This window comes from Zootoca vivipara, chromosome 8 (genome assembly GCF_963506605.1).
Source record: "Zootoca vivipara chromosome 8, rZooViv1.1, whole genome shotgun sequence".
In the NCBI taxonomy this organism is placed as follows: Eukaryota; Metazoa; Chordata; class Lepidosauria; order Squamata; family Lacertidae; genus Zootoca; species Zootoca vivipara.
Window position 1 is genome coordinate 3,501,100 of NC_083283.1, and position 25,146 is coordinate 3,526,245.

At 49.1% G+C, this 25,146-nt stretch overlaps 1 protein-coding gene across 1 annotated transcript; it reads right to left on the reverse strand.

Annotated features, from left to right (window-relative positions):
- Positions 1–3,523: 3,523 nt before the first annotated feature.
- On the reverse strand, positions 3,524–24,238 carry THEM6 (thioesterase superfamily member 6). Its single transcript, XM_035126302.2, has 2 exons — positions 23,633–24,238; positions 3,524–8,171 (listed from the first exon to the last, which is right to left on the reverse strand). The coding sequence occupies exons 1-2, from the start codon at positions 24,140–24,142 to the stop codon at positions 8,058–8,060; spliced, it is 624 nt and encodes a 207-aa protein (XP_034982193.1). The 5' UTR covers positions 24,143–24,238; the 3' UTR covers positions 3,524–8,057.
- Positions 24,239–25,146: the final 908 nt, after the last annotated feature.

Here is a 25,146-nt window from a genome sequence, read left to right on the forward strand (position 1 = left end):
TCAGCAGTTACTTCTTTACAGGGACCCCTAACCATTAGGTCCAGTCGTGACCGACTCTGGGGTTGCGGCGCTCATCTCGCGTTGTTGGCCGAGGGAGCCAGTGTACAGCTTCCAGGTCATGTGGCCAGCATGACAAAGCTGCTTCTGGCGAACCAGAGCAGCACACGGAAATGCCGTTTACCTTCCCGCTGGAGCGGTACCTATTTATCTACTTGCACTTTGATGTGCTTTCGAACTGCTAGGTTGGCAGGAGCAGGGACTGAGCAACGGGAGCTCACCCTGTCGCGGGGATTCGAACGCTGACCTTCTGATCGGCAAGCCCTAGGCTCTGTGGTTTAACCCACAGTGCTACCCGCGTCCCTTTTCTTTAGGTGTTCTTTAAATGGAGCCTAAGATGTTGTCTTCCACCGAGACTCATCCAGTTAAACCTCCTGTGACATTCTGTTGAGTCCCAGCACTTGGCTTTCAATCTTTCCTCAGCCCAGCCCAACCCAGCTTCCCCATAATCTATTTTATTCATTGCATTTACATTCCAATGAGATCACCTGGTTCCCCCCCCCTTTCTTTAATCATCCACATGTCAAGCCCTGTCCCAGAGAAGGAAGAAGCACACGTCTGACAGTTAACTCTTTGCTGCCAAGACAAATGCTTGCAACAGCTTCAACGTTTCTCCAGATATGCTTCTAGCCTCTAGGCAGCTGTCCACAGGTCTGGGCCCTACAGAGCAGCTCCAGCAACAGTGGGGTCCATCTTATATACCCTCCTCTGATGGGTTGTGTGCCTGTTTCTACTGCTCTGGCTTCAACCATCCCTTCCGCCACCCTTCCTCTGCCTCGGACTGCGGTGACTCCTCCCGTCTCCTGGCTTGCGGGTGGCGTTACACCCCACAAATCACTGGTCCCCTCTCCTGGGTCCCTCCCTCGGTCCCATGCCTCCGTCACACACTCCTCAGAGCCCTGCCAGTCCCTATCTCCACAACAACCCTGTGCTGTAGCTTGCTCAAGGTTTCCCAGTGAGCTTAATGGCCAGGTGGCGATTTGAAACCTGGTCTCCCAGGTCCTAGTGCGGCACTCTAACCACTACACCACACTGCCTCTCTAGCCCTGCAATTACCTTTATATTTATTTGTAGCTCTCATAATAATAATAATAATAATAATAATAATAATAATAATAATAACTGGAAGGACAGATCGTGAAGCTGAGGCTCCAAGACTTTGGCCACCTCATGAGAAGAGAAGACTCCCTGGAAAAGACCCTGATGTTGGGAAAGATTGAGGGCACTAGGAGAAGGGGACGACAGAGGATGAGATGGTTGGACAGTGTTCTCGAAGCTACGAACATGAGTTTGACCAAACTGCGGGAGGCAGTGGAAGACAGAAGTGCCTGGAGTGCTCTGGTCCATGGGGTCACGAAGAGTCGGACACGACTAAACGACTAAACAACAACAACAACAACAACAATTTTATTATTTATACCCCACCCATCTGTCTGGGTTTTGTCAGCCATTCAGGGTGGCTTACAGCACATTAAAAATGGTAAATCACCAGCTGCACACACTCGGTCCTTGTGGAAGATCTCAAGCACGGAATGCTTAGTGCCTTGCAAATATTCTTCTTTGGCGATCACTTGTAGCCGAGTAAGATTGTCTTTCATAAATAGTTTTAACAATGAGTCTGTAAGTGACTGTGGAGGCCAATTCTGGATCCACACGTCCTTCCACAGTGGGGACATTGGTTTCTGGGTGGGAGTTGATCACGGTGAGGGTTTCTCCCTTGCGTCCTGAGTTCGAGTGTCTTCAAAGCCCATGACACCTTTGGTAAAGGCTGTTCTCCAACTGGAGTGTTCACAGGCAACTGTTTCCCAATTGTTGGTGCTTATACTACATTTTTAAAAGATTTGTCTTGAAAGAGTCTTTAAACCTCTTTTGTTGAAATGGAAGGCATTATGCTTTCCATTTTTAAGTTCGGAGCCTTGCAAATAATCTCTGTGCTTTTGGGGGGAAGTATTCAAGACACATCGCCACACCCTGCAAGCTGGTCAAAGCGGCTGCCTTGAGCGGCGTTCAGTGGGCTTGCTCTCACCTTGTGGGACTTAAATCACTTTGAAAACATCTGTGTTTATTTGGGTATCTGCAGAGATGAACTTCCGAACACTTCTGAAATACAGAAGATCTCATTCATCGGTCATGCCCTGATCCCTTTTACAGCCACCGCCCTGCTCTGGCAAAAAAACCAAAGTTAGCAGCAATAAAACAGTGATTCACAGGGATCATTTCTATATCAGCGCTGCACCTTAGAATTGTGAGATGGGTTTTAATAGGTAGGAAAGGATATATTAATTGTAATTAATCCCTCCAGGCACCCATGTGTGGGTTGAGCATAAACTGATCAGAGTTTAAATTCCCATCCTTAGCAGAAAAATGGAAAGTATATAAAAATAGGCTGTATAGCCTTCCTTAAAGTTAGTCCCGCTGCAAAGCATGCTGGTTCCCTCTTTTCTTGCCTCGCTTAACAAAGAATCAGGCAACAGGCTGCGAAGTAAGTTTCAATTATGATTTACTTACTCATAGTCATGCATCGGTTCTCAACGGCAACAGCAGGAAATTAAATGGAGACAAAATACTTATATTTACAGTATAAGCAGCCTCATGGGTGTCTGCTCCCATGGCTGGTGAAAGAGAGAGAGGAAAGAGGAACATTTAAATTCTTCTTTTATTCCTCCTGCTCAAGAGGGGAGGGGAAATGGCATCACACAGAGCCCTCTCTACCAATGACATTTCTATGGTTGGAGTGTCTGCCTATCAGCAACACAGATCTTTTGTCTTAACCCTTCTCATGCTAACTAGCAAAAAATTGCATTGTTAGATTTGGCTGCTAATCCCCCACAAAAATGTACTTCCTGGCCGTTGAGAAAGCTGACATTTGGTTTGAATGAAGCCCAAGATAGCAGGATTACCAAGAAAGCCTGAAATTAGATATCTGTACAAAGTTGGAGATGAGATTTCCTTTGTAATAGATCTGCTGGGAATGTCCGTTGTCTGTAATCCTAGAAAGCCGCTGCCAGTCAGTGCAGACAATACTGAGTTAGATGGAGCAATACTTCGACTTGGTATAAGGGAACGTCCTATATTTAATCCTATGTCGCATCCTCATAAGGTTAACGTGAGCCAGAGTTGCGATAAAGAAGGTATCATGGCAGGGGGCTGGACTGGATGACCCTTGGGGGTCCCTTCTACAATTCTTTGATTCAGTAGGTTAGTTGCCTGTAAACTGCTGTTCAGCTCTGACAGGATGCCGCTGTCTGCTTTGCAACGAAGAACTGATAACCTGGGACCTGAGACAGCTCAGTTGCTAGAGCATGAGACTCTTAATCACAGGGTTGTGGGTTCGATTCTTGCATTGCAGGGGGTATAATAATAATAATAATAATAATAATAATAATAATAATAATACCCCAGCCACTCTGGGTGGCTCCCAACAGAATATTAATAATAATTTTAAAAAGTGAAAAAAGATCAAACATTAAAAAATTATGTAAACATGGCTGCCTTCAGATGTCTTCTAAAAGCCAGATAGTTGTTTATTTCCTTGACATCTGATGGGAGTAACCTCACTTTTCACAGGGAGGGAACCGCCAGAAGGCCCTCAGAGCTGAACCTCAGGCAGAACCATTGAGGGTGGAGACGCTCCTTCAGGTATACTGGACCGAGGCCATTTAGGGCTTTAAAGGTCAGAGCCAGCAATTTGAATTGTTCCTTAAGGCCCCTTCCCACTTTACAATAGAATGATCTTTGCCGTTATTCTTACTGCACCAAGCATGTCGTTCTCACCCTCTGCTAAGCCTTCTTTTATAACTGTCCTTTTGGTAGTCCCAGCTCTTCCTCCGGTGTCTAATGACAGAAGTATGTGCATTGAAATCCACCGAACAAACGGAGGATTAAGCCTCGTGAAAGAGCGTTTGTGCACTGGAGCATTGTTTTGTGGGCCAACCTGCTATTTGCATTGCTTGGTCTGACAAGACCGTCCCACCTGCATCTCAGCTGCAAGAGCTCAGGTGAGGACAGCGAACATTTGAGGGTGCAGAAAAGCTTCCTTGTTAGGAAAATTATTTACAGTATTGGGACAAAGCAACTTTTGCAGCTGCTGTTAAAGTTCTCGGTGCAAAACAATGAAGCATGGGACCAGGGCCGGACTGAGGTTTGATGAGGCCCTAAGCTACTGAAGGTAATGGGGCCCTTTCTATGTCCAGCTGTCCTTTGTCAACAACAAATTGTCACTGTTTTTTTGTGTTAAATATATGCTATATGGTAATTTAGGGACCTAATACAGTGGAACCTCGGTTTATGAACACCTCGGTTTATGAACGCCGCGGACACATCTGGAACGGATTAATTCATTTTCCATTACTTTCAATGGGAAAGTTCGCTTCAGTTTATGAACGCTTCAGTTTATGAACAGACTTCCGGAACCAATTGTGTTCATAAACCAAGGTACCACTGTAGGTATCTCAAGCCATTTGCACATAACAAAATATGTATGTTATCAAAGTAATTGTTGAACTGAAATACAATTAAGAAGTTTATTATTAGTGAAATACAATTAAGAAGAAGTATATTAATAGTGAAATAATTATTAAGCTCTAACTTAAAATGATTGGGTGCCCATTACTTACATCATAGGAGCCTACACCAGTGGTGTAGCAAGGTCAGGTGGTACCCGGTGCAATTTTTTGTCACCCTCATTATCAACGGCTCGGGGGTAGGCTTGGGAGTCACAGGTGGGTGGAGTGCTGAATGCCACCCCCATCAGCGATGACACACGGGGCGGTCCCCCCCGCCCCCTTCCTACACCTCTGTAACTGAATGCCTATGGGGAGCCCACAAGCAGGATGTGAGTGCAGCGACAGCCCTCTCCCTGTCTTCCCCAGTAACCAGCACTCAGAGGCATACGGTCGCTATCTGCGGAGGCAAAGAATACAAATCATAGCTAGTAGGCACTTGTTATTTATTTTAATTGCAGTACCCCTTATTGGGTGGCGCTGTGGGTTAAACTAGAGCCTGTGAGATGAGCGCTGCAACCCGAGTCGGTCACGACTGGACCTAATGGTCAGGGGTCCCTTTACCTTTACCCCACTTCTCACCATGCAAGTCTCAAAGCAGCCCTTTCCATCTATTGCCATAAATAGTCTACTTCCCTTCTAAAGCCACCCAAGCTATCCTATGGTTGCAAATTCCATACAGTGGCGAAGTTAGCTTCATCAGCACCCAGAGCGGCGGCCATGCCATGCAATGGGGGGGGGGAGCTGTTTTTGTCACCCCTCCTCAGGGATGACACCTGGAGCGGACTGCTCCCACTGCCTCCGCCTTCCTACGCCCCTGTATTCGCCCCCCCCTTTGCCGACATGGTTCAAAGGAAAGCAGAGCGAGACGTCTGGTGCCAGCTTGGCTGCCGGAGTTGCCGGAAGTACAAGGTTGGACTCCACTCTGGATTCATTCCAATCCCACATCGGGGGCCCATCACTGCATCCAGTGGGAGGGAGTTCCATAGTTTAACTCCACAAACTTTGATCAGAAGCAAAAAGGTGCAATGGGCAAATGGGTGAAACAGGGTCGAATTTGCCCCCCAAACAGGAACAAAGAAAACAAATATTTTCACACGGTAGCACCAGCTCATATTTATTTAGATGCATTTACGTTACATGTAGAATTTATCACTGTTCATTGAAGCTACCACAGTAGGAGGGGGGGCGGGCTGGCAAGGAACATTTTTTTTTAATGGAATAGCTTGAAAGAATGACTTCCAAGCACATTTTTTGGTGGGGAGATCTCAGGTCATTTCCAAGTCAACTGGAGGGGAGCTTGGGAGAACATGCCCACCTCCAGCCTGAAGTTGTATTTTGTAACTCAGCTGTACCCAACTGTGTCCCCTAGCATTGCTCCAAACTCCCCTCAGCCCCCAGCCAACATGGTGGCTGGTCAGGGGTGATGGGAAGTTATAGTGCAACATCTGCAGGGCAATGGCATTAGGCATACTTAGTGTAACTTTCTGCCTTAACTTTCACCTGCCTACATAATCTATGCAGGTGAGACTTGACAGGTTCCAACTGCAATTTCACCCCTCTCCTCCCAAACCTGGCTCCCTCTGTGGTCAGTATGGAATTGATCAAATTGCGTAGGGACTGGTACCCGATCTTTACCATTTCCCTCCCTTGCTCCCCCCTCTGCTGGGCTGCAAGCTCTCGCTTTAAGATTGCAAACCGCCTCGAACGGAAAAAGCAACGTTTCAGTGCAAAAGAAATAAGTTAAATAAATAAGACTTGAAGACTGTGCTGATTATCTCCTGCGCAAAATGGTTGGTCTTTCTATTCCACTGGATTAACTTCTTTTTTTATTAAAAAAAAAAACCCTTTTGAAAACCACCAACCAACCTTCAGCACCGAGTAATTAAATAACAATAAAGAACAAACAACAATTTTCCCCTCAAAGCTATTTTAAACCATGCTGGTTCCCTCCTGGTTCACCAGAAGTACCGGGGGGGGGGGGGAATCTCTCTGGAACAGAAGAACCATGTAGAATGAAATAAGTCTGTGCCCGTTTTGTATATTTGGTGCTGTGAACATCAAACCCTGATTGCCTCTGCTGTATTAAACTGGTGCTAGCTCCTGCATGGCTGTGGGAATCGGATGTGCTACATGGAATTCCCTTCCAGCTAAGTCAGGCTTCCTCAAACTCGCCCCCCCCAGATGTTTTGAGACTACAATTCCCATCTTCCCTGACCATTGGTCCTGCTAGCTAGGGATCATGGGAGTTGTAGGCCAAAAACATCCGGAAGGCTGAGTTTGAGGAAGCCTGAGCTAAGTCCTAATACTGGAATGTCCCCCACTTCCCGAAAATTCAGCTGGCCAAGGGCACGGGCGGGACCTGCCTGGCACAACTCTTTCTGCTCGAAAGGCTGCATGACCTTCCAGCAGAAAGAGTTGAACAGGCACCCCCAAACTTCGGCCCTCCAGATGTTTTGGACTACAATTCCCATCTTCCCTGACCATTGGTCCTGCTAGCTAGGGATCATGGGAGTTGTAGGCCAAAACATCTGGAGGGCCGCAGTTTGGGGGTGCCTGGAGTTGAAGGTCTTGTGTGGTCCACCTGGACTCTAATGGATCCACACCTGTTTCCATTAAACACTGGAGGTACACAGAACCTGTGGCCTTCTCTATGTCTCGTTTGGAGTCCCAACTCCCATCAGCCGCAGCCAAAGTGGCCGACGGCCTGGGATGATGGGAGATGTAGTCCTAGGAGCACCTGGAGGGCCACAGGATCCACACCTCCGATTTCAAGCATGAAGCCAGCTGTGCGCGAATGGGAAACGGCAGCAGATCCGTCACAGTAGATCGGGGTAGCCAAAATGCTGCTCTGCAGATGCTGTGGACTTCAACCCTCATCAGCTTTAGTTCAACAACATCTGGAGAGCAACGTTGTTGGCTCCAGTTTGTAAGCAGACGACAACCCAGGCTTCCCCGCAAGCCTAGGTTGTGCATTTATACTTTGGTTTCTGCAGAGCCCTGGATCTGTGGTGACCTCAAATTAAGAGGTCAACTGGGTTCCCCTTTCAAAGACCCAAAACACATCTCTCCTACGTTTTCTGGGCCATGGCGGTCACCGCAGAATGGCCAGGGCTGGCTTTCGTAAACAAGAACAGGTTGACGACGTCAGGTTTCAGGGGACGGCATTCCTGTTCTCGAGTAATGCCCAGTGGATGAGGACAGGATCGCTACTAAGTCCAGTGCTATACTACTGGTTGGGTTGGTGAGACGTTATTTCCCTGTGTACGGCTGCCGACGGGGTGGAACCATAAGAGGGCTCCGCGTGGTCCCAATCCTTTGGGGCTGACTATCGAATGGGCTGGCTTTGTTGCTGCTGCGGTACTAGAGCTTTGGGTGGGGTCACCAAGGCCTTTTATATCTCATGGTAGCTGAAAGGGGGAGTCTTAATAATCCTCAGCAATTCCGCAGGACGGATCCCGCACCGAGGACATAACGGGGTGGGTTTGAGGGATCCCATTACTCTTCCTTGTTGTTTTCCTGCAAATCGCTCTCTGCCCGTAACTTTTGGCTGTTGACTTCATTGTATTTCAACCAGTGCTGTATGTCTTCGGGAAGTTCAGGAGACTCCACCTATAAGAGCAGAGAAAGAAGATGATGCCTTATGAGGAACGGCTTAGGGAGCTGGGTATGTTTAGCCTGGAGAAGAGAAGGTTAAGGGGTGATATGATAGCCATGTTCAAATATATAAAAGGATGTCATATGGAGGAGGGAGAAAGGTTGTTTTCTGCTGCTCCAGAGAAGCGGACACAGAGCAATGGATTCAAACTACAAGAAAGAAGATTCCACCTAAACATTAGGAAGAACTTCCTGACAGTAAGAGCTGTTCGGCAGTGGAATTTGCTACCAAGGAGTGTGGTGGAGTCTCCTTCTTTGGAGGTCTTTAAGCGGAGGCTTGACAGCCATCTGTCAGGAATGCTTTGATGGTGTTTCCTGCTTGGCAGGGAGTTGGACTGGATGGCCCTTGTGGTCTCTTCCAACTCTATGATTCTATGAAATAAGCCTAGGGGGGAATGGTGGGGGAATCCAATATCGGAGGAACAAAAGCTGGTTTTCACATGGGGGGGGGGGAGGGGGAGAGACACAGCAATCCATTCTCAAAATCTGATTTCTAAACGTGAAAAAAGAGCCAAATCTGAATGACTGCCACAGCACTTTCAGGTATCTGAAACTTTTGAAAAACAGTTTGTATATGTTTCATCTGTTGTATAATGACGCTAGCCACCAGGTTGGGAACCGTTGTGGGACAGGAACAACGCTTCCCCTGGATCCGGCGGTTGTGCTGGAGGCGAGGGGTTTTCTGGGGATTGGGGGAACCCTTTCAAGCTTCCCCACGCCCAGGAAGTGGACCACAGCTTGCCTGTTTTATTTGTCCAATGTTGTCGGACGTAGGTAATAATAATAATAATAATAATAATAATAATAATAATAATAATAATATTTATACCCCGCCCATCTGGCTGGGCCTCCCCAGTCACTCTGGGTGGCCTCCAACAGAAATATTAAAATACACTAATTTCTTAAAGATTAAAAGCTTCCCTAAACAGGGCTCCCTTCAGATGTCCTCTAAAAGTCTGGTAGTTGTTTTTCTTTTTGACATCCGGTGGGAGGGTGTTCCACAGGGCGGGTGCCACTACTGAGAAGGCCCTCTGCCTGGTTCCCTGTAACTTGGCTTCTCGCAGGGAGGGAACTGCCAGAAGGCCCTCGGAGCTGGACCTCAGTGTCCGGGCAGAATGATGGAGGTGGAGACGCTCCTTCAGGTATACTGGACCGAGGCCATTTAGGGCTTTAAAGGTCAGCACCAACACTTTGAATTGTGCTCGGAAACGTACTGGGAGCCAGTGTAGATCTCTCAGGACCGGTGTTATGTGGTCTCGACGGCCGCTCCCAGTCACTAGTCTAGCTGCCGCATTCTGGATTAATTGCAGTTTCCGGGTCACCTTCAAAGGTAGCCCCATGTAGAGCGCATTGCAGTAGTCCAAGCGGGAGATAACCAGAGCATGCACCACTCTGGCGAGACAGTCCGCGGGCAGGTAGGGTCTCAGCCTGCGTACCAGATGGAGCTGATAAACAGCTGCCCTGGACACAGAATTGACCTGCGCCTCCATGGACAGCTGTGAGTCCAAAATGACTCCCAGGCTGCGCACCTGGTCCTTCAGGGGCACAGTGACCCCAATCAGGACAGGGAGTCCCCCACAAACAGTACTTCTGTCTTGTCAGGATTCAACCTCAGTCCGTTAGGTAGAAATATAGATCCGTTAGGTAGAAACATAAAAGAATGCAAATTTGGCACTGCATCTCTCTGTTCGTCCGCTTAAAGAAGGCAGATTTCCAGGGGGCGCGCCGAGTAATCTTTTTCTGGAAACGTGGTTCCCAAATAAGTTTGGGGACCTCTGCTCTAATCACTGCACCACAGGAGCCACTCACTAATTTTTGCAACTCATTGCCGTTCCGCTCAAGATTTCCTCCTTTACAGGTATGTATATTGTGAGGGACAGGGGATATCGCGAAGTCCCTCCCCTCCTGAGTTCAAGCCCGTCCCCGAGCAAAGGGGAAAGCAGGGAGAGTTCCGATTCCAGTGGGGAAGCAGGAAGTCGTGTCCGAGGCTCAGGCAAGGTAGAGGAGCCAGGGTCCCAGGTGGGACAGGAAGGGGCAAGCAAGGGGGGAAGACCCATCCCTCCAACTCCAGAATTACGCAGGAAGAGGAGGGGCAAGAGGATGGGTCTGCCAAAGCTTTTGTGTTGGAGAAAGACGCGCCAAAAGCCATTAGGAGGTTCTGAAACCGACTGACAACATCGCTCCGTGTAAATAGCAATGACTTGAGCACTGTAAATACGCAGCACCAATAAAAGAATAAAATGCAGAGCTGCGTAGCGTCGTTACTCTGAAGTAGTCCACTCCGGCCACTGTGACAGCAACCTCCTAATCATTTTTGGGCTACTTCGGAGTTGCCGGGATGAGCGTGTCCGAGGCGGAGAAGTGGCGGCAGATCGCTGAGCAAGCCCAGCTAGAACTGCAACAGCTGTCGCTGCAGGCGCAGGGAGAATTGAAGGCAGCTAAAGAGGAGACTAAGAAGGTCCAGGACGACCGGCTACAACTTGCGGAACAGGTGAGAGAGCTCCAGGAAAAAGAGCAGCATTTAAGGGCGGTGGCGGTAGACCTCCAAAACAAGCTGGATGCAGAGAAAAACAAGGCGGGAGGGGCTCCCCAAGTCCAAGTGCTGCCAGGAAGGAGAGCAGGGACCCTTGTAAGCAAGTTCAATGGAGACCCGAAGGAGTTTCAGGGCTTTGAGACTGAGATCGTGTATGCTCTTGAGCTGCACCAGAATGAGTTCCCCGATGATGAGCACAGAGTAGCGTTTATTGTGGAACATCTCACCGGAGCAGCCAGGGAGTGGCTAAGACCATTAATCGCAACCAAGAATCCTTGCATGAAAAATGTCCAACAATTTCTAGAAGGTTTGAGGACGATGTATTCGTCCGATAGTCATTTGGACCAGACTAAGGAGGAACTGCATAATTTACGCCAAGGAAATATGACAGTTCGCGCATATTGGGCGAAATTCACCATGCTGGTGCACAGACTGGGGTGGGTTTTGGATTCGCCTCCCATGCAAGCTGCGTTTTACTTGGGTTTGAGCGAGGAGGTGAAGGATGAACTCTCGAGAGGTCCAAAGCCCAGTACTATGGATCAGCTGAGCAAAGCAGCTCTGGCGGTGGGGGTGAGGCAGGAATCCCGGTGGAACGACAAGCAAGCGACGCGCGCAAAGCGGGCTTGGTTCCCACGGTCGCAGGAGAAGCCACTCCCTCAACAACCCTTTCAGGCCACGCCTGGAGCCAGCCAGGACCAGGAGCCCATGCAGATTGATAGCGCGCGCGCGCGGGCTTTTCAAAACCCAGCGGCGCCAAGACGCAAGGAGGGAAGGGGCGGGAATTGCTTTCTCTGCAACTCACCCCAGCATCTCGTCAGAGACTGCCCACATCGCAGGGAGTGGCAAGGAAAGGCGGGAACGGTGGTGCCCTCCCCCACTGACGCAGCACCACAGCAGGGAAACGGGAAAGCCTGGCTGCAGGAGACAAGGGGCAGCAGCCAGGCACAGTCAGCAGACAACAGCCCCAGCCCGCCCACCCGCACAGAGAGGTGCAGAGCCAGCCCACCCCTCCCAGAGCAGGAGTGGTTCTAGAAGTGACGCTAACGCTCCCAAATGGCTATCCCCTGACGGTCCTCGCCTTAATTGACAGTGGGGCGTCCGCCAACTTCTTCTCGAGAAGCTTTGCAGAAGAGCACCAAATCCAGCTTTTGCAGTTGGATTTTCCTCTGCACGTAGCAACCATTGACGGCAGGGAGCTGCTGGGCGGGGCCATCACACATCAAACCCCCCCCATGAGAATGACGGTGGGAAGGCACTCAGAGACACTGGCGTTCAACGTCACCACCATCTCAGACCCCCCCATCGTCTTGGGCATGAGCTGGCTGGCGCGCCACGACCCCTCCATCAGTTGGCACCAGAGGTGCATAACGTTTGGGTCAGACTTTTGTTTGGAACATTGCATGCAGCACCAACCAGGGGAGGGGCCTCCGATAGCCACGGTGGCCACCATGCATATCAAAGGGGGTGAGGCAATACCCAAGCAGTACTGGGACCTGCAGGAGGTCTTCAGCGAAGCGGAGTCCGACCACCTACCCCCGCACAGGCCTTTTGACTGCCAGATCAACCTGGTGCCAGGGGCGACGATACCCCCAGCCAAGCTGTACGCCATGTCAGACCAGGAGCTCGAGGATCTGCGCGCTTTCATCGACAAGAACCTCAAGCGGGGGTTCATAAGGGAAAGCAAGGCAGCAGGGGGCAGCCCGGTCTTCTGGGTGGACAAGAAAGACACGCAACAGCGCCGTCTTGTGGTGGACTTTAGACGGCTGAATTCGGTGACAGAGCCCGTGGCTTTCCCCATGCCCAGAGTGGATGATCTCCTGACAGCGGCACGCAGGGGCAAGATTTTCACCAAGCTGGACCTAAGGGGGGCGTACAACTTGATCAGGATCCGGGAAGGAGATGAATGGAAAACCACGATGTTCACGCCTCTGGGCTCTTTTGAATATCTGGTGATGCCCTTCGGTTTGCAAGGGGGCTCAGCATGCTTCCAGGCCTTCATGCACCACGTCCTGGGGTCCCTCCTCTTCAGGAAATGCTTGGTCTTCCTAGATGACATCCTTATCTACTCGAATGACCCAGTGCAGCATGTGAAAGATGTCAGAGAGGTGTTGCAACGCCTGAAGGAGAACCACCTGTATGTGAAGCTGGAGAAGTGCAAGTTTCACACCAAAGAGGTGGACTTCCTGGGCTACAAGCTGTCAGACAAGGGGCTGGCGATGGACAAGGACAAGGTGCAGGCCATCCTGGACTGGCACAGCCCCAGGACGCGCAAAGATGCCCAACGCCTACTAGGCTTCGCTAACTTCTACAGGAAGTTCATCAAGAACTTCTCTCGCGTTACGGCTCCCATCACGGACTGCCTGAGAGGCAAGCAGAAGTTCAAGTGGACACCAGAGGCGCAAGCAGCGTTCGAAAGCCTCAAGAGAGTGTTCGCCTCAGACCAAAACCTGTTCCATGTGGTGCAGGACGCGCCCCTACGCATTGAGACAGATGCTTCTGAAAAAGCTGTGGGCGCAATTTTGTTGCAACTGGACGCCAACAGGGAGTGGAGACCCTGTGCCTTCTTCTCCAGGAAGCTGACACAGCCTGAACGCAACTACACAGTGTTTGATAGGGAACTTCTTGCGATCTACGCTGCGTTCCAGCACTGGCGACACTTCCTGGTGGGCGCGAAGCACCCCATCCAGGTGTGCACAGACCACAAGAACCTGGAGTTCTGGAGAACTGCCAGGGTGCTCAACCAGCGGCAGATACGGTGGGCAGAGTTCTTCTCGAACTTCAACTTCTCCATCCACTACATCCCGGGGGAGCAGAATGTCAGGGCGGATGCCCTCTCCCGCAAGCCAGAGTACATGGAGGAGGAGGCGCCACCAGCCCCAAGGCACATTTTCCCCCCGTCGGCATGGTCCTGCGGAGCAGCTGTGGTGAGCGAGGCAGAACTCACAGCACTGACGGCAGCGGATGAATTTGCCAACCGCATCTTCAGAGAACTGAGAGGGGGGAGGGAGCAGGCAAAAGACTTTGCAGAACGCAGAGGGCTGCTTTTCTACAAGGGTGCGCTGTACCTACCCACCACCCAGCTTCGACGTACGGTCCTCAAGCAGATGCACGACAACCCTACAGCGGGGCATTTTGGAAGGGACAAAACCGCTCACCTAGTCATGAGACACTTCTGGTGGCCAGGGGTGCGGGAAGATGTTCGAGACTATGTAAGGGGCTGTACCACCTGCCAGCGGGCGAAGGTGGTCAGAGCAGCGCCACCAGGGTTGCTGGAGCCCTTAGCCACACCACACAGGCCGTGGGAAGTGGTGTCCATGGACTTCATCACAGATCTGCCTTCGTCCAGGGGTAAGACTGCAGTGTTGGTGGTGGTGGACCTTATGTCCAAAATGTGTCACTTTATACCGTGCGCCAGGGCAGTCTCGGCAGAAGAGACAGCCAAACTGTTTGTTGATCACATTTTCAGACTGCATGGATTACCTTTAAGGGTTATTTCGGATCGTGGCCGCCAATTTGTTTCCAGGTTCTGGCGGCGGCTCATGAACCTCCTGCAGGTGGAGGTCAGCTTGTCGACGGCTAGACACCCGCAGACCAACGGACAAGCGGAGAGGGTCAACGCCATTCTGCAGCAGTACCTGAGATGCTACGTCAGCCAGCGGCAAACGGACTGGGTGGATCGCTTGCCACTAGCAGAATTTGCCTACAACAATGCAGTGCACGTCTCCACAGGGGTGTCGCCCTTTAAGGCCAATTACGGGCGCGACCTCAGATCTTTCCCAGAGAGGGAGAGGGAGGAGGAGGAGGAGGAGGGCCCACAGGCTGAGGATTGGGCAGAGGAACTGGAGACGGTGCACCAGCAGCTCAGAGAACACTTGGAGAGGGCCAAGGAAGCGTACAAAAAGGGGGCAGATCGCCACAGGCGACAAGGGGAGGTCATCAGGGTGGGGGACAAGGTGTGGTTGTCCTCGGAGGGCCTTCCCACCAGAGGGAGGTGCAAAAAGCTGGCACCCAAAAGGCTGGGCCCCTTCACGGTCACGCAACAGGTAAACCCGGTGGCATACAGGCTGGCACTGCCAGAGGACATGAGGGTGCATCCAGTGTTTCATAGATCGCTGCTGTCGCCGTACAGGGAAAGCAGCAGGCTCCGAGACAGCGAACAAACCCCCGAGGGAGGGGGGGAGAGGGAAGGCAGGGAGCAACTCAATGAGGCCACGGCCATCCTGGATTCAAGGTGGGGGGTGGGGGGACTGGAGTACCTCATGGCATGGGAGGATGCTCCACCGTCCCAGAATGAATGGGTCCCAGCCACTCAGATACAGGAGGAATTCTTGGTGGAAGAATTTCACGCCCTCTTTCCCCACAGACCCAAGCCCTGGCACATGGAAAGGGAGGGGGAGGAGGAGGAGGCACGGGAGAGCAGCTCACCATGGCGCTGGGAAGCGGAGTTTGAGGAACCAGAGGATGAGGTATGGGTGTCACCGAGATCCACCCAGTCAGAGGAAGGAGCAGATTGGCAGAACGTTTTTACCCCCACCAGCTCTGACGCCACGGACTTTTTGGGATTCCCGTCCGCCCAGGCGGAAGGGGGGGGCTCGCAGGACTGGGGGGAGGTATTCACACCAACGGGCTCGGAGAGCACTGAGTTCTTAGGCTTCCAGTCGTCACCGACACATGGGGGGGGCCTGGGGAGGGGTGAAGGAGAGCTTGGGAGGGGGGTGGATGTGAGGGACAGGGGATATCGCGAAGTCCCTCCCCTCCTGAGTTCAAGCCCGTCCCCGAGCAAAGGGGAAAGCAGGGAGAGTTCCGATTCCAGTGGGGAAGCAGGAAGTCGTGTCCGAGGCTCAGGCAAGGTAGAGGAGCCAGGGTCCCAGGTGGGACAGGAAGGGGCAAGCAAGGGGGGAAGACCCATCCCTCCAACTCCAGAATTACGCAGGAAGAGGAGGGGCAAGAGGATGGGTCTGCCAAAGCTTTTGTGTTGGAGAAAGACGCGCCAAAAGCCATTAGGAGGTTCTGAAACCGACTGACAACATCGCTCCGTGTAAATAGCAATGACTTGAGCACTGTAAATACGCAGCACCAATAAAAGAATAAAATGCAGAGCTGCGTAGCGTCGTTACTCTGAAGTAGTCCACTCCGGCCACTGTGACATATATATATACCTGCCAGCTAAGAGATCACTTCAAGCAGCTGACAATTTTTTTAAAAAAAAATTAAATCAGATTTTTAAAAAGAAATGCTTTTGGAGGAAAAATCTTTCTAAAGATGGTTTTCTATTTAAGTTACATTATAGTCCAAAGGAAATAAGGATTTGTTTTAAGTTTTTCATGTGTGCTAAAACTCAGTCTAAGTTTTTTTTAATTGTTTAACCACTTCAGTTAACAAACACGGATACATATGCTATGTTATTGCTATAGTTAAATAAATTGTTTAAATTGTTATTAAGGAAATGATTATATTTCTCCTTCCAATAAAGTACAGCAGAAAAGTTGTCCAAATATAAACAGTTCACTTATTAAACCTCGCAATAATTTCATAATTACCTGTCTATGTATTTCTATCTAGTATAACCAAATCAGTAATTTTTGATATTACTGTAAAAACTACAGTCATACCTCGGTTTAAGTATGCCTTGGTTTGAGTATTTTCAGTTTAAGTACTCCACGGACCGTCTGGAACGGATTAATCCACTTTCCATTACTTTCAATGGGAAAGTTCGCTTCCGGTTAAGTACGCTTCAGGTTAAGTACAGACTTCCAGAACCAATTGTGTTTGTAAACCGAGGTACCACTGTACTCTAAAAGTTTATTATTCCAAAAATGAAATCTTCCTCTGGTTGTAAATATTAAGATTACACCAGCAAAAATGAGTCTTTCTGGAAAAAAGAAGATTAAAATCAAGTCTTACTGACGAGTGATTTAAATCAAGCCTTACTGACTAGTGTTTTAAATCTTGATTTAAATTGTGATTTAAATCGATTTGATTTAAATCAAATCCACCCTGCCTGTTAAGTCTTTAAGGTGTATCAATCAGGATGTTTATTCGGCTTTACGCCCATCATAGAACACAACACAACAAAATAAATCAAATAAAACAGCGGACTCGTTCAAGCCACAAATAATAAAACACAATTCACAGCTCACAAGGACAAATATTAACAATTAAAAAGAAAAGTTTAAGATTATGATTAAAAATTTAGGCACTACGCTAAAATCAATATCTGATGTCATTATAGAAAATTCTTATAACTATAAATAATCAGCTAACATTCCATTCCGCCTCTTGTACGAGAGGACGGCTGTTAGGAATTTAGCAACCTGTAGAGTAATATAAGGGTCCACATCTTGAAGAACCCAGGCAAGCTGTAGGTCAACTGGTTTGTCAGCCATAGGCTGGATTATGGAATTTAGTATACTAGCACGAGCCGAACTGTACATAGGGCAGATAAACATAACATGGTGTAGAGATTCAGATGTTTTAATTTCACAAGCACACATTGAAGAGACTTGGCCCTGAGTAAATCTATGTCTCAGCACGTTTGTTGGAAAAACATTAAACCTAGCTTTAATGAAGGCATATCGGTGAGACGCGGCCATAAGCGATGTTAAATAGGACGGAGCACGGTAGATAGGGGTTATGCCGAAATTTAATGGCGAGCATACTCCACCACCGGCTAGGAAATTTTGGTATAGCTCCGCATCATCCAGCCTTTGATTTATACACCTTTTTGCCACATTTAGATCCAGTTTGAGCAATTCAGTGGGCGAGATCTCATAGGACAGCAATTTGGCATGGATTTTTCCTGACCACAAATTTGTGAAGTCATCCCGCCACATGCATTGAATGAGATAGTGGTTCGGGAGTTTATGCCATAGGGATATCCAATAAATCAAAACTCGCCTCCATAAAACTAACTCCACTGAGGGGATCTTCATTTCTAAGCGAATAGCCGCATTACTTACGCATGTTGGTAATTTTAGAAGTCGGCGTAATAATTGGCTTTGAAGCGACTCTAAAGGTGAGAGATTTGCAAAGGCCGCCCATAAAGGTGCAGCATAGGCCATTGTGGCCATCACTTTGATGCTATACACACTTTCAAGGCCGCAGGGATGAATAAGGCCCCCTTAGAATAGAAAAAACGGAGGAGGGAGTCTTTAAGGTGTAGTAAGACTGTTTGCTGTTTCTCTAATCCTACGTAGCAGACTCCCCTCAATCCACTGGGACACAGAAGCTGACATATGGGAGGAACGCATGCATGTGAGAGTGAACATGCAATAATATCCTCCCCTGAGCATCTTCCAAGTGCCTTATTAATGCAACTTCTCCTTGCCAAAAGCTTTGTAAATTACATAGCTGGCCCGTTTGTAATTAATTAGGAGGTTGTTTGTCTTCTCCTATGAATTCTGCTTCTCTGCTCATGGGAAGCCAGATGATGTCAGGGAGCTCACAATTTGTCCCTGACATGCTAGTTTTCTAGGTGGAAGGCATTTGGAGGTGGTGGCAATTTAATATTTAATTATACAGGATTTACGCAATGCTTCATCATCAAAAGCAGAGGTCGGCAACCTAAGGCCCGCGGGCCGGAAGCGGCCATGAGGGTCGTTTAACCGGCCAAGCCAGGCGCTCAGGGAGTCCCCACGTGCTGCGCTAAACTGGCGCAGCACGGCACGGGGACTCTCTTCCGCGGCTCTGGAAATTGGATCTGCGCATGCCCAGACGCTGGAAATTGGATCTGCGCATGTCCGCAGCACCGGAAATTGCTTCTGCACGTGCCCAGATGCTGAAAATTGTTCCTGCACAGGCATCTGGGCATGTGCAGAAGCGATTTCCGGAGTCGCACTGTGCCGGTCCAGCCCATGGAGGATCTCCGCAGGAGTGATCCGGCCCATGCCCGGTAAGCCTTGCCAACCCCTGATCCAAACCTCTAAGCAGTTACACAAAGCGTAATACGCGCATTATGAATGCTGATGGAATCAGGTGTCAAGAACACACTTCCCTGAAAATGTTCCAATTAAAAACCAGCAGTTTTAGAAGTACAGTCGTACCTTGGATCCCGAACGTCTTGGAAGTCAAACGTTCCGGCTCCTGAACGCAGCAAAGCCGGAAGTGAGTGTTCCAGTTTGCAAATGTTCTTTGGAACTCGAACATCCAACGGGGCATCCGATTGGCTGCAGGAGCTTCCTGCAGCCAATCGGAAGCCGGCGCTTTGATTTCCGAACGTTTTGGGAAGTCGAATGGAGTTCTGGAATGGATTCCGTTCGACTTCCAACATACGACTGTATACATTTAAAAAAGGCCAGCAGGATTTTAGCATGTTTGGATCCTAATGGCGCAGTTGCGCTTGTCATAGTGGGTATAATTACGGCCTCTCTTAGCCATCCCATTGGGAGGTGGCGGACTCTCTTCCCTTGGAGGTTTTTAAGCAGAGGTTGGATGGCCATCTGTCACGGATGCTTTAGCTGAGATTCCCGCATTGCAGGGGGGTGGACTGGATGGCCTTTGGGGAGCCCCTTCCAACTCTAGTTCTATGATCCTGTTCTCACATTGCCGAACCACACGCCCCCAAAGGAAAACCTGCAAGCAGGATTCAAGCACAAAAGCATTTTCTCTCCTCCCGTGACTTCCAACGACTCGTATTCTGCCTCCGACAAAGCTGAATGTTGGAAGACCTTTATCTCGGTTGGCTTCCGGACTGGATTTTAAATTATTTTTACATATGAAAGCACTCTTAATTGTTCTAATTGTTTTCACATATGGAACTGGGTAATTGTCTGTTATTGCTGATGCTTTTTATTGCGAAACTGCCTTGAGATATTTTATGGAAAGGAAGTCATAAATGGAATTAAATAAGGTTCAGGGCAGACAAGAGGAGGGAACTCCTTCATGCAGAAGTATAGTTAATCTATGGAAATCACATTTGGAAGGCATGTGTGAGCGAATTAAGCTTTGCCAGGACAGAAATACGGACTGTCTAATTTAAAGTCTCCCATCGATCTCCTTAGACAATTCAACATGCATGGGGAAATGCATTTGTCCAGCCCTCTTTTAAATGCTGGTGGCCAGCCCTTTCTCTTGTGGCAGGGAGTTCCATAGATAAACTATGGAAACACTTTGTGCTGATTACTCTACAGCAGGGGTGGCCAACTCCCAAGAGACTGCGACCCACTCACAGTTAAAAACTGGCAGTGATCTACCCCCTTTTGGGGGGGTTCAGCAAGGTTGTTGAACTTTTTCTATGAAGGAAGGCCCTGTTTTCTGGGGGGTTCAGGTCAAAGTTGTTGACCTTTTAGGGAGGAGGAAAGCCACATTTTTGGGGGGTGCAGGGCAAAAATGTTGAGCTTTTTTAAGGGGAGCTAAAGTTGTTGAGCTGCTTTGGGGGGAGCCAGTGATCTACCAGTGATCTACCACAGACGTCCAGTGATCTATCGGTAGGTCACGATCTACCTGTTGGACGTGCCTGTTCTACAGTGGCTGGGACCCAGGAAGCTACCAATGTTGGCGGCCTTTTGCTGTAATTGTACTGGACAGTGCTCCATACAAAGGCAGGGTTGGGCCTGGGAGACTCGGGTTCAAATCCCCACTCAGCCACGAAGCACTTTTTTTCGGGGGGGGGGGTGACCCTGGGCCAGTCGCTGTGTCTCTCTCAGCTGAACCTACCTACCTACTCCGCAAGGTCGTTGTGAGGACAAAAATGAGACGGGAGAGAAAGCATTTAGGCTGCCTCTTGAACTCCTGGGAGGAAAAAGGAAGTAGTTCTTCCTGTCTTTTAGAGCATCTGTACCCTCTGCTCAACCCAAAAGGCTCCCAGAGAAGCTTATATATAATCTATAGTCTCTACCCACAGGCTTACACACAAGGGAAAAAGGAGAGCAAGCGAAGAGGAAGCTAAAAGTAAAAAACTCAGGGACCAATTTTTTTACGGTTGTTCCCATCACGACCAGCTGGCCCAGTTATGGGGTGGCTGCCTCCAGTAGGCCGTGCTGTTTTAGCGGGTGAAACTTAATTATTATTATTTTGCCAATTTTTTTTTAGTGATGGCTCTAAAATACATTTTAATTTTTTTTAAAAAATGTATTTATGAAATTTCTATAGCGCTCTTCATCTGTAGATCTCAGGGCAATTCACAGCATAAAAACGCAAGAGAAAAAACACCTAATAAATGTTTTTTTTGGGGAGTGAGGAATTCAAACCTGCTATCATTTTTGTGACTGGACAACAGTCAACTTGGGAAGCCTGATGAAGAAGCACATAAGCAGCTTTTGGAAAGCCAGAGAATTTTAATTTTACCTTCTGAAAATGTCAGGTAATGCTGAATAATAATAATAATAATAATAATAATAATAATAATAATTTATTATTTATACCCTGCCCATCTGGCCGGGTTTCCCCAGCCACTCAGGGCGGCTTCCAACAAAATATTAAAATACAGAAATCCATCAAACATTAAAAGCTTCCCTAAACAGGGCTGCCTTGAGATGCCTTCTAAAGGTCTGGTAATTGTTGTTCTCTTTGACCTCTGGTGGGAGGGCATTCCACAGGGTGGGTGCCACTACCAAGAAGGCCCTCTGCCTGGTTCCCTGTAACTTGGCTTCTCGTAGCGAAGGAACCGTCAGAAAGCCCTCGGCGCTGGACCTGTGTCCGGGCAGAACGATGGGGGAGGAGACGCTCCTTCAGGTATACTGGATCATAATAATAATATGATCAACATATAACTGCAAGTAGGGTACTTGGCAATCGTTTGCAATCATATGCAAGTTTGCACACATCTTACTTACCAAGCAAAACTAAATCCATAGAATGATAAGAGTTGGAAGGGATCCTGTGGGCCATCTAGTCCAACCCCCTGAAATGCAGGAGAAATGGTCCCCATAGCACCGCGTTCTAACCAACTGAACTATCCAGGTTAACTGTTTAAGTTGTTTTGATTTAATCAAAATATCTCTCCAGTTCCCAAGCCATGTTACGACTGAGGGAGCCGATGGAGGGGGCTCTGCCAACATAAATAATTATAAATGATAACATGATGCTTTTATATAAGTTGGAAGCCACCAAGAGTGGCAATCTTTTGTAATATGGTGCTCTGTGGGAGGCCAAAATTTGGCAACTCAAAGGGATCGTCTGAATTATAGAAACATACCGCCCAACATTTATCTGATGAGAATTGGGACATCCTATTCCATAATTATATGCCTGTTGTCTTTGTCCATGGAGTTTTCTTGGCAGGGATACTGGAGTGGCTTGCCAGTTCCTTCTCCAGATGGATCACGTTTAGTCAAAACTCTCCACTATGACCTGTCCATCTTGGGTGGCCCTGCATGGCATAGCTCATAGCTTCTCTGAGTTATTCAAGCCCCTTTGCCACGACAAGGCATTGATCCATGAAGGGGATCAATGTAGTGATGTATGGATGTATGGAAGTGAGAGCTGATCGCCGAAGAATTGATGCTTTTGAATTATGGTGCTGGAGGAGACTCTTGAGAGTCCCATGGACTGCAAGAAGATCAAACCTATCCATTCTGAAGGAAATCAGCCCCGAGTGCTCACTGGAAGGACAGATCGTGAAGCTGAGGCTCCAATACTTTGGCCACCTCATGAGAAGAGAAGAATCCTTGGAAAAGGCCCTGATGTTGGGAAAGATTGAGGGCACTAGGAGAAGGGGACGACAGAGGACGAGTGGTTGGACAGTGTTCTCGAAGCTACAAACATGAGTTTGACCAAACTGCGGGAGGCAGTGCTTGACAGGAGTGCCTGGCGTGCTATGGTCCATGGGGTCACGAAGAGTCGGACACAACTAAACAATAACAACAACATTCCATAATTGTTGTTGTTGTTATTATTATAATTATATTTATAACCGACCCCCATCTGACTAGCCACTCTGGGCTGCTTCCAACATATTTAACTTTTAATGTTTTATTATGTTTTTATATAACTTCCCTGAACAGGCCTCCTTTATAGATTGTATTGTTATTTCCCTAGCTCAGGGGTTGCATAATTCCATCCCCTCCAACATTTTCTCTGAACCACTGAGCCTCTTGGGCTTGCCGATCGGAAGGTCGGTGGTTCGAATCCCTGCGATGGGGTGAGCTCCCGTTGCTCGGTCCCAGCTCCTGCCAACCTAGCAGTTCGAAAGCACGTCAAAGTGCAAGTAGATAAATAGGTACTGCTCCGGCGGGAAGCTAAACGGCGTTTCCGTGCACTGCTCTGGTTTGCCAGAAGCGGCTTAGTCATGCTGGCCACATGACCCGGAAGCTGTCTGCAGACAAACGTCGGCTCCCTCGGCCAATAAAGCGAGATGAGCACTGTAACCCCAGAGTCGTTCACGACTGGACCTAACGGTCAGGGGTACATTTACTTTTTTAAGGAAAAGCAGGACATTCCAGGATCAAATCAGAAACCGGGACGGCTTCTGTAAATCCAGGACTGTCCCTGAAAAACAGGTACACTTGGAGGGTCTGTAAAAACCATTCTAACTGGCCTACCATTCCCCAAGTCTTCCTGAATAGTGAATTTGTAGGGGCCTGCAATATACTTCTTCAAATGCATCAAAGTAGGGACCAAGTGGAGGAGCTTAAGAAATTAGGAATTTGCTGATTTCCCAACCATTGCAATGCCCTGATCCAGATGTTATATGATTTCGAATTACACTTTTCATATATTGGACTGTATCGTATTACAGTTTGCACTTCATAGAATCCAAATTGCAATATGGTATAATTTTTGTTTGGGGGGGGGGGGGCAGATCCACAAACATTATCGAAAAGCATTGAAAGCTCTCCATTATCTGAGGTTCTGCCCCAACCCCCAAAGCAGCTCAGCAACCCTGGCTGCCCCCCATGAACCCAATCCCTGGCTAAGCTCATGCCCCCGCCCGGTTCCCACTCACCTTCCTGCGGCAGAGGATCTCGACGGCTTGCGCGGGGCTGGCCCCCACCACGTGCAGCCGGACGTGGAGCACCGCGCAAACGAAGCCGTCCCGGGCGCGCACGAAGCGCTGCTCCAGGACGAAGGCGCGCGCGTCCCAGCCCAGCAGCCTCGTGCGCACGTCGAAGCGCTCGAGCAGGTGCAGCGAGCGGCGGTAGCGGCACGTCGAGGAGGCCAGCACCGTGTGCGCGCCTAAGCCCCGGACGGCGCGCAGGAGCCCGCAGCGCGTCAGGTGCGCCAAGCGCGCCAGGTCCGCCTCGCGCGGGTAGCGCGCGTTGTTCATGTGCACCAGGCAGTCCAGGTCCGACGGCAGCACCCGGCTCGCGAAGCTCTGCTCCTCCAGCAGGTCCCACACCGTGGGCAGCGCCCAGCGCGCGTACAGCAGCGTCACGGGCACCCGCAGCAGGTACCAGCCGTCCAGCAGGGCGAACAGGGCGGCCAAGGCCCCCAGAGCCCACGCCAGCTCCGCCATGGCGCAAAGGAAAGAGCTGGGCGCGCCGTCGAGGCGGTGCTGCGCTTGCAGCCGTTTTGCAAAGCCGGCGCCGGAGAGCGAAGGTCACCGGCAGGGCTCCTCCTCCTCTTCCTTCTGCCGTCTTCCGCCCTCCTCCTCCATTGCGCGCGGAGCCGCCTCTCCGGCTTCCTGCGCAGGTTCAGCGTCTCCTCGGCTGGCCTTATGTAACGATGATGGTGCTTGCTTGCACGAGCCTGCTGGATAGCTCCCCCTTGTGCATCGCCAGCTCTCTGCAAAATTATTACTTTTATTTTTTCAACAGTTAAAAAATGCCATGCAAAAAAAACACCTTCCAGGAATTTTATAATATGTGAAATTTATCATATGCCTTTTCTTGTGGTTGTGATGTTTAGCCTTATTATTATTATTATTATTATTATTACTTGTGTTGTTAATAGAAGGTGATTGTTTCACTACTTGGACCCTGAGATCATCTTCTGAGGCTCTCCTTCGTGTGCCTCCTCCTCGAGATGTCCAGAGGGTGGTAACAGGAGAACGGGGCCTTCTCTACAGTGGCTCCCTGTCTGTGGAATGCTCTCCCCAGGGAAGTTCGCCTGGCGCCTTCATTATACCCCTATAGGCTCTAGGCAAAAGCATTTCTTTTTAACCAGGCCTTTGGTTGACCTGTTTGACATCCTATATCCTTTTAAAACATGGCTCTTTTTTTGAGGGGGGTGTTATTGGGTTATTCTTTCTATTCTTATTTTATATATTGCGATCTTTTCTGTGAACCGCCCTGAGACGTCCAGGTATAGGGCAGTATATAAATTCAACAAACAAATAATAAAAAATAAATACTAATGACTTGTCATTGTTTTACCGATGATTTATGTTGTGATTGTGATGCGCTACGATGTTAACATTTGTAACTCGTGCGAGTGAAAAGCGGCATCGAAATACAACCAGCCAACCAGTTTATTACGCTCATAGTCCAGTGGTTTAAAAATAGCAAAAAAAATACAACA

What these genes read in the sequence shown, in the direction of transcription:
- THEM6 (XM_035126302.2), bottom strand. Translation starts at nt 24,142, where the DNA reads ATGGCGGAGCTGGCGTGGGCTCTGGGGGCCTTGGCCGCCCTGTTCGCC. An exon ending in AGATCCTCTGCCGCAGGAAG is followed by an intron (nt 8,172 to 23,632) that starts GTGAGTGGGAAC and finishes CTGCTCTTATAG; the next exon opens with GTGGAGTCTCCTGAACTTCC.